Source organism: Haliaeetus leucocephalus, unplaced genomic scaffold (assembly GCF_000737465.1).
Source record: "Haliaeetus leucocephalus isolate CR32 unplaced genomic scaffold, Haliaeetus_leucocephalus-4.0 Scaffold450, whole genome shotgun sequence".
Taxonomy (NCBI): domain Eukaryota; kingdom Metazoa; phylum Chordata; class Aves; order Accipitriformes; family Accipitridae; genus Haliaeetus; species Haliaeetus leucocephalus.
Genome location: NW_010972886.1, coordinates 7,067,723 through 7,081,086, shown reverse-complemented (window position 1 = coordinate 7,081,086; position 13,364 = coordinate 7,067,723). Strand labels below are relative to the sequence as shown.

Sequence of the window (13,364 nt, the reverse complement as noted above, 5' to 3'; positions counted from 1 at the left end):
CAAATCAAAGTTAAAAATGTATGATCTAATTCAAGTTTTCTGGCTTGCTAATTTTAACTACAGTTTAAATCTGATTAAAATCCACCCACTTTTGGACAGAAACAACACATTTTGGAATGAAAAAATGCACTGCATTTTAAAAGTCTTTTTTTTTTTCTAGTGGATCATCTTTATGGATTTAATTTCTGAATAATATTCTAAACTCTACACAAAAACATATTTAAAGGCGGTTATGCTTTCAAGTCCAGGAGGAGATGGGAAGAAAGGAAGACAGCTTTGGATGTCACTGTATCTGCGGCAGCAACATTACCCATGCTAATGATTAAGCAAGATTCAGAAACAAACACAAACATCACATATGAGGCAAAGCAACACAACTGAATCTGTTCTTCTACCTGACATAAACCTGCTCCTTCTCTAATATATCCACCTAAGCAATTGCCTCTTCACAGCCTACATGCTTGCAAATGAGGTTTGTGTGACCCTCAAAACAACAGATTTGCCTTTTCAAAGTATCTCTATATAGAAAGGTAGGAAAGGGAACAAAATAATCCCAGTAATGATGGGGGGGGAGGGGGGGGGGGCGGGGGGCAGGCAGATTAAACAAGCCTTACTGATAATAATTACTGTGATAACAGCAATTTGAACAAGTATCTGTACAAGTAGTGATAGAAATGCCCAAATTAAAAATCTCACTGTTTTCTGAATACAGTTGTTTCATTAGTTCACCACAACCTAAGAAAAAAGTTTGAATCTTCTCAGTTGACTCAAACTCTGTTCTGTAAAAAAATATAGTTTTATTATTACCACAGCTTTAGTCACTATTCACAAACATCAATGATTGCTGCATCAGCATGGACTTGCAGCAAAAGCACAACAAGGGAACATAAATTACATACTGAGCAGCAAAAGGGTTAGAGCTCAGAAATCAATATTTAAGTAGACAGGAAAAATTCAGGCACTATACATGAAAAAAGTATGGAGGAAAACATCACTTTCCTTTGTTTTCTTGCTATTATGTGGCTTACTGAATTTCACCTCATCTTACTTTAAGGTTTTTTTGTTTGTTTTTACAGGCATCGCTTCTTCTGTTGTTGGGGTTATCACTGCTCAGATTATTGATATGCAGACAATTCAGATATTAGTTTCCAGTTGCATAATAGGTCCTATATTAAAAGTGGGATTGGGAATGCCCTCATTCTGCAATGAAAAGTATCTCACAGCTTCACTTCCATTACTACTAAGAGGCTTTGTCTCTGATGTGATGGGAAGTGAGAAATTAGCACAGGGAAGGGGAGATAGTCTCTCAGATCATGAGGTAACCATGCACAAGGGTTACCACAGCACCTTGACTGCAGAAATACAGGACATTTCTGAAGCTTACTGCTTCAGAAATAATAATCTGCATTAGCAACCACTGTACATTACTCAATCTATTACAGGGCTTCTTTTCCATCTTGTTTGAACACCATTCTTTTCCATACACCATGGTGTTTTTCCTTTACTCCCTCCCCCAAATAGTTCCCAGGCCCTGTTTTTCTTTACCCCTCTTTTAAGTAGTAAAATTATTTTACTTTGTTCCCCTTCTTCTAACCTGGTTTCCACATCTCCTACAGGAGAGCCTGTAGTTATATTGTTGTTTGAATCTGGCATTTGTTGGACTGCTAAAAATTACACACAGGTGAGTGGGAGTGGAAAGCAGAGCAGTAAGGTTTCCAGTCAGAGCAACCTACAGAAATGTCAAAGCTAAAGAATAGGAGCAGCCAGAAACATGCAGAAGGGAGGGGACCAGCTACACTTACAGCAAATTGAAGTGGCCATGTAAGCATAAAGTAAGTTCACTAGTTGTCTACTTTTTATCTTTTCTGTCAAAGTGTCCAGCCAAAGGGTGCCAAACAGAGGGTACAAAGTTACCAGATGTGCTGACCCCATGCCATGCTCTGTGGGCACCAGTGCGTGAGGTGTCCCCATGCTCTGAGCCAAATGAAGCCATGTGAGAAGCAGCAGTACATTAGCTCAGGTCTGGCCCTCCACCACACTCCAAGATAGCCAGAAAATTTGAAGGCAAGGCAAACTACTTTTATCTTCAGGAGAGAGGGGAAAAAAAAAAAATATATACACATACACACACACACACACACACACACACACAAACGAGCAGGCTGAGAGTGAAAGTGACAGAAGGACAATGGCACAACAGGCAGAAACAGTACTCAAAAGCAGGGCTGGCCTGCTCCTCTCCATGCAGGGAAGTAGTGAGAAATTAAACAAGCACTAGTCCTCAGCTGTGCTTCAGGCTTCCAGCCTTGCACACTCTGAACACTAAATGCCTCAAATAATCTGGAACACCTTCCAGGCTACCAAGGTGCTATTCAAACCCTGTTTGCCCTGCAACTCTGAAAGGCTAGCACAGTACCATTTTGCTTTTTGTTCACCCTTCACAGTGCTACCAGAAGAGCAGCTTCAGGTAATGCCTCTTACTGACATTCACAGTTCCCCAAGCAGCAGCTGACTTTACATAAGCAATGAAAGACTTCCACTTAAGAGCCCGGGCTCCTGACTAACAGTGGTTAAGAGTTAATAAGAACTGGTCATTTCTCCTCCAACAGCATTGCAGTGATGGCCAGTACCATTTGAACACCTCGTGACAGAGGTATCGGAAGCTTGAAAGCTGCACCGCACAACAGAAGGCTGCATCACGAGCAAGAACACTATTATGAATGCTCTGATGGTACCAGCATGGCAAAGGTGGATTTGCTCAAGATTAACCTGCTACTTTGGTACTCTATAGCAAACAGATTTCTCACCTTGCTTTATTACTCCAGATTCAGAGTAATAAACTAATATACTTCAAATACTGAACTAGGAAAAAAAAGAAGAAACTAAGAAAGAAAAGGAACAATTTCTCAGAAGGTAGCATTTTATACAGCCTCCACTGGAGTTTGGTTACACTACACTCAAAGTAAGAATCTGACAGATTTTCTAAAACATAACTGACACCAGTAAAATACACTTATTTGACACATACAAGCCAGTAAAAGACAAGCTATTCAAGAATAAATTAGCTTTTTGAAAATCCATATTGCATGGAAGAGGTATGGCTGAACAAAATACTATAACAACTTTAAAGAAAAGAAAAAAAAGCGCAGCCAACCAAACATCACTCTAGATAAGCAGGTATAGTAGCTGGCCTTGAAGATGGAGTATTTTTTTGTGCAAATACAGCAAATAATCTTTAAGTGTTCTGTCTTTCACCACCCAAATGTAACAGAATAAATCCATCTGCGTCAATGAATGAAAAACCAAACCATAGATGTTACTCATATGCAAAAATAATTTGTATTACTACAAACCCCTTACTAACCCCCTGCCTAAATTTCCTGATAAAAAAAAATGGCTTATCGAAATGTACAAAAGCACTGCTACACTGTGTTATCTATAAAGCCTTCCCTGCATCCCTCCTCTCTTCACTTTTTACCAAGTGAAGTGTGTTTGAGAACAACAGGGAATCCTTGGAATTAGTCAATAGATTGATTAGTGCACTGTACTGAGTGAGCCAAACAGGATCAGGATGTTTACAGGTGTTCTTGAGGTAGACATTAATTGCACTGCACTAATGAGATAGGCTTCTTTCTGTTAAAGATGCTACTAACAATACAGACAAGAAACCAACCACAAGGCTTACTGAATAAGCAAAGCAGTAAAATATGTTTTTCTGATCAAGTAAGTACTTCAAATAAATTCAGCTCTGTAGTATATTGACAAGTTAAACAGGAGACAAGTATCAGTCAACTTTTGGGGCCAAGGAGTACATGAAGACTGAAGTATCTAAGGAGGAAAAAAATTTCTCTCAGTCACCTTAAATAAAACAATCTACCCCATCACAATGAAATGTAAAAGGAAGAGAGACAACCAGAATTTCTTAGCAGCCCCAAACACAGATTCCAAGCTTTTGCAATTTATTTCATAATGTAATGACCCAGTTCAGCTTTCAATGATCAAACTTTAAAACCACTACCTTCCTGAATTGCATTTGCCAATCCACAGACTAGTCAATAAATTCCCTTGCGCACAGTTTCTCTGATCTATTACCTTTATACTGGCAATGCAAGCCATACAGCCGCAAAACCTTGAAAAGTCAGTTCTCAATTGCTCAGTGGACTGGTAAACTTTGCTAGTCTGTCTATTAAAATAAAGAGACCCACAAAGCATTGTCTTTGAACTTCACCCTTCTGTAGTGCAAAACAGCCAGCTGACGCATCATGTGTGGAGCAGTGTCTCAGTGGAAGAGCTCAGTAACCTGGGACATGGTGAGTGTTCTCCTGCTGCTTGCCAAGCTCTTGACTTTTCAACGCCTCAAGAAATACCCAGCTTTCACCAGACACTGCTTCCTAGTTAACTTTTGTCTGACTGTATCTGTACACATCCACATAATTTAAATTTATGGGTTGGTGGTTTCATTTCTATAGGAGAAAAATTCAGGTTTAAGTGAAGTAAAAGGCCAAAAGTCTCATCTATATGACCTCTACATTACAGCTTTCCTTCCTGAGCCACACTCATATGAGATCTATATTAAAGCACAAGTTCCATGACCTTCTGGCTCCCCTCTCTCATTTATACATTTCATAAACACTTACATTGGTCCTGTGCTGAAATTCATTTTGGGTCACGCAGGTGACACAAAAGCTATTTCTTTTCTGTACAAGACAGAACTTAAATAGCACAACAGACTTTCCAGATCACAACAATTACTCAATGCTATTTGTACAGGAAAATTGAAGTTGCACACAAATTTAAGGGTGTAACTTTCATATTTCTTTCAGGTGCCCCAGAGGTTTATACAACCCCTGTCCCCAGCAACACCACCAGCTCCATGGTCCTCATCAGCTGCAGCAGTGTTAACAACTCTTTTTACAGCTACACAATGAACTGGGTTAATGAACTGACCCATGCTGCATACTTTCCCCCCTGCCTGCCCCCCGGCCCCGTTATTATTTTCAATCCACACCAGTTTGCAACCACCTGCACATCAGAGCAACTGGGAGGAGGCAGCAACGCGAGAATGCCTCTGGGAATGACAGGACATGGGAATGAGCAGCCAGAGACATTCTGCTTAAAACCCATATAAAAACAAATTACCATGAAAGTGTGGCCTAAGATTACTTGTCAACACACTTCCTCCCATCTCCATTGCCTTTCACTATGTATGTTCTCCATTCTGAGATAACTGTGCAGTCCTCCACCATGGACCCCAAAATGTCAGCCTACCAGAATATATTATGTTTTACTTTTCAGGACTGTTTTGTTTCTTTTCCTTTTTTGCATAGTAGTGAATATAGTTTGTCCTTTTAAATGAGCCAACATGTAAGGTCATATGTAATTTCTGCAAAGTAAAATAATTTCTGCAATAGACTTCAGAGTAAAAAATAAAAGTTTGTATTTGTGAAACACACTCTACTTACTAAGGAACATCTTTAGAGACTTAATCTGTTCTCTTTTAGTCATGCTGGATAACAAGTGCAACTAAGAACCTTCCCCATTACTGTTAATTTATTTTCCTCTCATTTCTAGAAAACCAATTAAAAAAAATTAGCACACATCCAATCCGGGCACATTATCCATCTGAGAGATCAGAAACAAGATGTCCATCTCAGCATGTCACTATTGTCCACTAAATTTAGACATTCTTCAAATTGCATTTGCATCCAGGAGGGTAATAGCCCTTACATTAAAAAAGCCCTTCATTAAGTGGCTCCCCGTCACACAGCCCATTACAGGCTCTCATGCCTTGACCCTGCATAGCCTCAGAATAATGCTGCTTTTAACAGGCAAACCAAACACAGTAAATAAACTATCTTCTCTATCTAAGGGTAAAAAACATCAGTAAATGTATTATTAATATGGATAAAATCACCCGTTTGCACATCCTCAGTGATATAAGAAAGCACTATTACTTACTGTGTCTTCTGCAAAATGAATTTATCCACACACAATGAATAGTCTCCTAAAATAACTGGAAAAAAATCCATAGCCAAAATTTGATTTCATCTTACTAGCATTCTCTGATTTCTATCTGGTATAGAATAATGTATAAAAATCATACACCTGAAAACATAATGCATGCTCTAAAGGGTTTGCTTCAACATATAGAAGATGTCTGTCTTCAGAGGTACAAAGACCATCAGGTAAATACTTTGACTTCATTTTTGTCACTATGTCTACAAAAAAGTAACACTTGGTTACCACCCTTGCCTCACATAAAATGCAAATCCACAGTTGTGGAACCATTTCTGCATAAGGAACAACTCAATAGTCTTGGACCATTCACCTAGAATGATGTCAGGGGAAGGGTGCGTATTTTATTTAAAAGGTATTTAAAAAAAAACCCTGAATGGGTGGGAGAAGGTGATTAGGAACCAGTTTTGCTCACTTCCTGTACAAGAGGCCAACATGTATTAAACAGAAGTCATGTGCAAGTTCAAAACAAGTAAGAGCAGCTGTGTCTTCCCGTAATTTGTAACAAAAGACGGCACTCTGTTATAGGACATAGCAGATACTAGAAGGCTTCAAGGAGCCCCCCCACAGTAAGACAAAGTTGACAGGGAAAAAACATTAATTCATTGAGAACATCACAGATAAAGACCATTTCTAGTTGAGGAAATTCCTAAATGCCATACACCTGGGAAATGGGAGAGCGTTCAGGGCATGATCACCTCTCATTTGTCCTACCTTTGCGTTCTTCCCTAGGCAACTGCTAATGGCTACTCTCAAAACCAGCAGACTCGTAGCTTGATCTAGCACAGTTGCTTTTATATGCTCTTAGAAACCTAATGTTGGACATCAGGTGTTTTCCAAGGTTTTAATAAGTAATCCAAAGGTTTTATCATGTAAGCTATGGTTCAAACAATTTAAAAGTTGCTATTTAAAGCCGTACACAAGCACCTGCTCTAAGTGTTTGCTTTATTTCAGAATTAATCATTATGTACTGCATTTATTGTTCCCATAACAGAAGATAAGTGGCTTTTGCCTCTGCTCATAATTTGAGAAATACAATGTAGATCAGTATAAAAAAAATTCTGAAGTTGCGTTAATTACTCAGAGGTAATTACACTTGCCTTACCAAGTGTTTACTATTGCTCTACCTACAAAATGCTTTCCATTAGGACAAGTTTTCACATTTTCATAGCACACCGAAGCACATGCCATTAGGTCTGACATTTCCCATGATCTATCCTTCTCTAAAGCACATTTGATTCAAGGGAGGGGTTTAACTCAAAGTAAAACATGAAGTCAATTGACAAATTTTTCCCCTTTCCTATTTTTATGCATTCTTTTCTCTCTCTCTCCTTTTTTTTTTTTTTTAATAAGTATTTCTAAAGCTACTGAAGACTAAAAATTGACATTTGAAAATTCATTGTAATTCTTTATGACTACAACGGTTCTGGGTAAATCTGGTAAAACTAAAGCCCTGAAAGTCACATACTCAGCATAAGGGTATTATCTTTTTAACATACTGGTAAAACAGTGGTCCTTCTGAGACAAAGCTGTACTGGAATACATATTTCCCTTACTAAGGCCAAGGTCAGGACATCATATTGGATTCCACAGAGATGCAAGAGACAAGGGCTCCAAACACTACAAAGGAGAGAACATCAACACATGCATTAAGGAGCTCTGCACCTAGCTGAAGCATTATAGAGCCTGAGAAGAAAAGATGGAAAGAAAAAGGTCCCTACCCTAGCACTTCAGTTTCTGTGCTGCTCAGTTTTGCTGGGTACCCCTTCTCTCCTCTCATTCTCTGACTGAGCTGGAAAAAGTGGGCTGACTCTGGTCCCTAGGAGATCCCTAACTTCCACATGTTAGAAAACCCAGCATTTTTCAAATGGAAAACACTAGTAGTTTAGTTTTACCTATACCTTCATTACCACATCTTCTTCTACTTGGATGACTTCTTCATGAGTACCAGACTGCTTTATAACCTACAGTTTCAACAGTAATAAGACAGGGTCAGCACCATTAAAAAACTGCACAGTTACTCCACTTCTGCTTTTGCCTGAACCTCTTGCTGCTCCACTTCCTGCAGACCCATCAGAGGAATTCAGCACTCATTTTAGAACTGTTTTACATTCTTAGACTTAATTTAAAATCGTGCTTTTTCAAACACAAAAGAGCTTAAGTATTTAGATTCAGCATAGATCCTCAGAATCTGAAGACTGTGAACTTCTTAAGGGCAGCCCATCACGTAAGACTGCTCACTTTTAGTCTGGATCTCAATAACTGAACATTAAACTTTTTAACAGTGGTCCAAGAAGTCTATAATTCTAACCAGAGGAAGAAAAAATAATAATAATTAGAGCTTTTTCTGTATCTGTTTTGGACTATCTCTGAAACATTCTTTTATTTTGCTAGATTTTACTGAGCAGCCACAATTTCACATACAGATTTGAAAAAAAGAACTTCCTCCAGAAGACCTCCAGAAGAGTCCATGTGCTACACTCAGAGGAAAAAGGGTCTGTAGCAGAACTGAACAGAAATCAGGTGCCAAAGTCAGAGAGCACTGTGTCATTTAACTCTGAAAACTGCCTAAGGATGACAAGTATGTTATTTGGGAGAAGCAAGAAGAAGCTATCTTATCATTTAGATTAATTCAAAATACAATTCCTCAAATTGCTGGTTTTCCTATACAAGGTGTGCCTGAGGTCTGAGAATACCAAATTTTTTACAAAATGGTGCTTCCATCACAATTAAGATATCGCCAACCATTTTAACAAACCATGTAGACTCTGAAAAACGCAAACTGAAAAGTAACTGATTTCGTCCTTCGTAGGGGAGATATTATTTTCAATTTGTTAATACAAGACCATCGTGAATGCTGAGGCTTCAGGGCTTAAATTTACTCTTCCATATGCAAACTTGAAGCACCAAGCAGTCCATTAAATAAAGTGTGGATCTTGCTTAATTACCTGTTTGGTAAGATATGGGGCATGCTAACAGCTGCTGATATCAGTGACTCCAAAGCAGGGGGAACTCAGCTAGTTAGCAGTTAAGAAGTAAAATTACATACACTCACCACCATTAATAATGCACAACAATATATAAAAAGCAGGGGAAGGAATGGTGCAGAGGTTAGGTTACTTCTGTGTGGCAACATTTCGCAACTCCTTCTCTACACGTACCTCACTTCACAAAACCTTTTAGATACAAATAAAATAGCCATGACCTTTTTTCCTCCTCTGCATGATTAATTACTTAATGTATTATTAATTGGAAAATGTAGCTGAATTTCAAATGCTTTCATTTTCTCAGCATATCATGCTGTCTGGGAAGCGCCGATTAAGCTGTTCATCAAAGGTGAGCAGGCAAGGTCATGTAGGCTGTACCTCTTCAGTTATTCATTACTTGTCCTAAATAGTAATTAACAACAGCAATATTTCCAAAATCAAAACTTTTCTGATTACCTTCAGATGATGAGCAGTTGGGGGGAGGGGAGGGAAGGAATCAGTGTATAGCTTTTTACATGTATCCTTTTTTTCACCATTTCTTCTAATGCATACCTGAATAATTCAATCAATACATGAGCTGTCATTTAAGAGACAGAATTTTACTGCGAGTCAACACGAATTTGACACAGAATAAAGGGGAGGTTATGGTTTCCTTTCTCCCTTCCCTATGTCCCCCAACTTTAAAGGGGGATTTGATCTAAGAAGGTGTCTCAATTACCAAGATTGTTATATTTATTCTTTTTCTTTCTTTTGATTATCTCCATTATCAAGGTTAAAGCAGAGATCACAGAGTATGGCCTTGAGGCCATATTCAGTGAGACTCTGAGCTTTGTAATAAACTTATCCCTTCAGTATCTGTGGGGTTTCTCACCTTGAGGCATCTCAGGCGGCAAATAGTGAGGCTCTTGAGCACTGACATGTACCCAGTCGAAGTCATCATACAAGTCTTGGTGGTAGTCACAGGGTCCAGGGCCATCATCAAACGTACATCCCCCTAGGGAAGAAACTTATTATTAGTTTATTTAAAAGCAGAGCTCTTTCAAGAGTCAAGCAGAGGTGTTCCTCCTGGGCACACCACAACTACAGAGCCCACACAGCCTGTGGCACAGTTCAAAGGCTTGCCCGTGCAAAGCTAACACCCGCAAGCAGCTCATGCATCAGTGTTCCCCTCTCTTTTTTAAACCGTCTCTGCTTCACACAACCGATTTCCCCCAAGAGCACCTTCTGTCAGAGCAGGAGATCACAGGCTGAGTCACTCAGCCAAAATGAAACCTGGCCCAGTGTCTGTGTGACAAAAAGCAACACACTATCTAAACCAAGGGGGAAACAGAAAATAATGGACTAGCCTCAAAAAACAAAGGTATAAATCAACAACTCTGATGCACTGAAAGCATAAGTATTCCAAACAGCAATGACGAGGATAAATACTGTGCCCAAAACAAAACCAGTCAGACAAAATAATTAAAGTTACTTAGAAATTAAATAATTGCTGCAGAATGAATTGGATAATCTTGCTTTATTAAATCAATCCAGCATGACACCACAAATTAAAGGTGCTTTTTCAGGGTCACACAAAAAATGAATATGAAAACCTTATAACAAAAGTTGTGAGCAGAAGTGACGGGGAAAAAGAAGAAGGGGAGGAATGTAAAAGATAGGGGAGGAAAAAACCCCCAAAATTCCTGTGGAACACAGTAATGTCTGTCCTGTCTCATTCAGTAAGTTTTTTATTACATTCTTCACTCAAGGCAATTAAGTAGGCTGGGAAAAAGAGAGAAGAAAACATAATGATCACAGAAAGAGATCAAGGTTTGAGAAAAAAGAAACAAAAGGAATCAAAAGAGCCTGGTCAAAGAAAAAGTAGAGGGTAAATGCAAAAAAATACAAATGTCATGCACAGAGCTCTGCAGCATCTGTTATCTCCATTCATGGCACACAGTCCTCAAGTGTGTTCCTCCTGCTCAAAAATAAAAAGGCAAGACTAGGAGAGAGTGAAAGAGAAACCACAGTGCATTCATCTTTATTTAGGCAGTATTTTTTTATCCAGAAAAGAAGTTATGTAAGAACTCAAGAATTAGATTATAAACAACTCTCAGAAATCAGGGGAGATATTTCTTGCGTCCTCTTCTCCCTGTCCTCAGTAGTTAGGGCATATCAATCCAATTAACAACTGTTGTTACAACAAAAATTCCTCTTGTTAAGAAGACAACTCTAGAACAACAGGAGCATGTGTTGACTTCATTGTCTGACTTTCTGAATATAAAATATGTGGCAAGTACTGCGAGTCCCAAGAACAAAAAACAAACCCTGATTATGATAAATTCTAGTGTCACTGTAAGATGAGTCACTGCCACTGCATCAACAGCCTCCCATGCCTGCCAGGCTCTCACCAGCCCACACTACACCCCAGAGAACGGGCTAGAGGTAGGAAAGAGGACATGATATTGAGGACCATGAAGAACTACAGCCTGTGCTCATTTCTGCCCTCTGTACAAGACATACATGACCTGGAACTAGGACAGGCCAGAGAATAAGGAAAGGAAGAATGGGCATGTATGTCACCAAATTGAGGATAAAAGTATTTTTTACCTACCCAAAATGGAGTATTCAAATGTCACATAATGCACAGAGTTTGTAAAAACAGTATTAATATTTGGGGAAGGGGAAGTCCCTTTTACTAAGTTTCATCAGCAAATCTAGACCGTGTCCCAAACTGAGATTATGTTTCCTCTTCAGAGACAACTCAGATAATTCCCACAGTTGTGCATAAGTATTTGTTATTTTGAATAAATGACAAAACCAAGTCTTAGCTAATTCTACTTCACCAAAAACTATTGTCAGATACTCATTCCTGGGAACTCCCAGAACCACCTGTTAACCAGTGTGCTGGCAAGGACAAGGCCAGGAGAGAAAGAAAACTCTACACTGTAGCAAAATTTCTGCTAAATCCTTGTATCATAAAACCTTAAAACTTCATATTCAGCTACATGTTAGCAAAATCTTCTCAAATGTTACCCTGTGACACATAAGCACAGCATCAACAGCAACAACAAAGAAGCCCCAACATTTCATACTCTTTACTAAGTTGGTTACTACATCAGTGTCACTGTCAAAAACTGCAAGGCACAAGAAGAGAAATACTTGTGCATCAAAGAAACATTTATGCCTTTAAAAGTCCCAACTCCGATGCCCTATTACCACCGAGAGACTTTTCTAATTAACATCTATCATGCTAAAGCCAGAAAAGCTTAGAACATAAATCTTGGGGTTTTATTTAACTTACAATACACTGCTATGATCACTCTACAGCAAAAATGTACGTTTCCTTCGACATTTAATTGATAAATGAATAGCAGTTTCCCTTAAAGGGAAGTTATCACTGTCTGCTGTCCCAGCACCAAAATGACATATGGCTTTGAAACACATGCCTGCAGGGCACCCATTACCCTTTTTAATGGTTTAAGTGCCCCCAGTATATAAATTTAAACTACCAATGAATCTTGTAGACTCATTTGGAAAATGAATGTCCTTAATTGCTCATCTTTGTGCCCACTATTAATTTTAGTTATCAGGGTTCTGATTAGCGATAACAACACACCTCTTAATACACAGCAAGCAATCCAAACCTCCTTGTGTGTAGCATATCACGGCTGCATCCACAGAACAAGCAAGTGTCCATTTATTGCATACACATGAACAAAGTTTATCAGGACAGCTTATCCACCCTGTAACAACTGCTTAAACCAATGGCTTCCTCTCATGCAGCACACCACCTCCTCTTACCAATGTATGGACACATTTCAAGGCAAGTAAAGTAAAAGCCAATGCTGTAGCAATTTATCCAATATAACACGATGAGAGAGACTAAGCATTTTAAACCCCTTGCAGACTACTCCTTTTGACTTAAAACATGAGCAAATTTGGATCTCCCCCTCTCTGTTTTAACAGTCAACTGCCTGTGTGCTATTTTGGTAACTCTGGGTACTAAGAGATAAACCTAGTGTAACATGCAGTGTGGAAAACACACCAAGAGATGATGAGTGAGTGAAACCTGCAATGATACATTTTGTTCCCAGTCATTTGTTCAAAACTATAAACATTTTAAATCAGTCTTTAACCACTCAAAAATAAAACCACATCTGGCAGAAGTATACCATAGGTCAGGACTTTTTAGCACCCTAACTCAGCTACTGGGCCACTCTCCACCATAATGTAACAGCACTGTTCAGGGAAGAAAAGTGGATCGGCTTGATGAATGTTTAGTACCTTCCAATGAGGTTCAGCAGCTGAACTCAAATACACATTCGTATTTGTTGCCAAACATTTTGACAACAGCCTGCTAATATCCTACAAATGACAAGT

General features: G+C 38.9%; 1 protein-coding gene across 1 annotated transcript in view; it reads right to left on the bottom strand.

Annotated features, from left to right (window-relative positions):
- Nucleotides 1–9,948, bottom strand: part of PTPRK (protein tyrosine phosphatase, receptor type, K) — a 327,584-nt gene extending 317,636 nt beyond the window's left edge. Inside the window, exon 1 of the mRNA XM_010574711.1 lies at nucleotides 9,874–9,948. Coding sequence (XP_010573013.1) covers nucleotides 9,874–9,883 — 10 coding nt within the window. The 5' untranslated portion in view covers nucleotides 9,884–9,948. The remainder of the gene's footprint in view (nucleotides 1–9,873) is intronic.
- Between the last annotated feature and the right edge of the window lie 3,416 nt (nucleotides 9,949–13,364).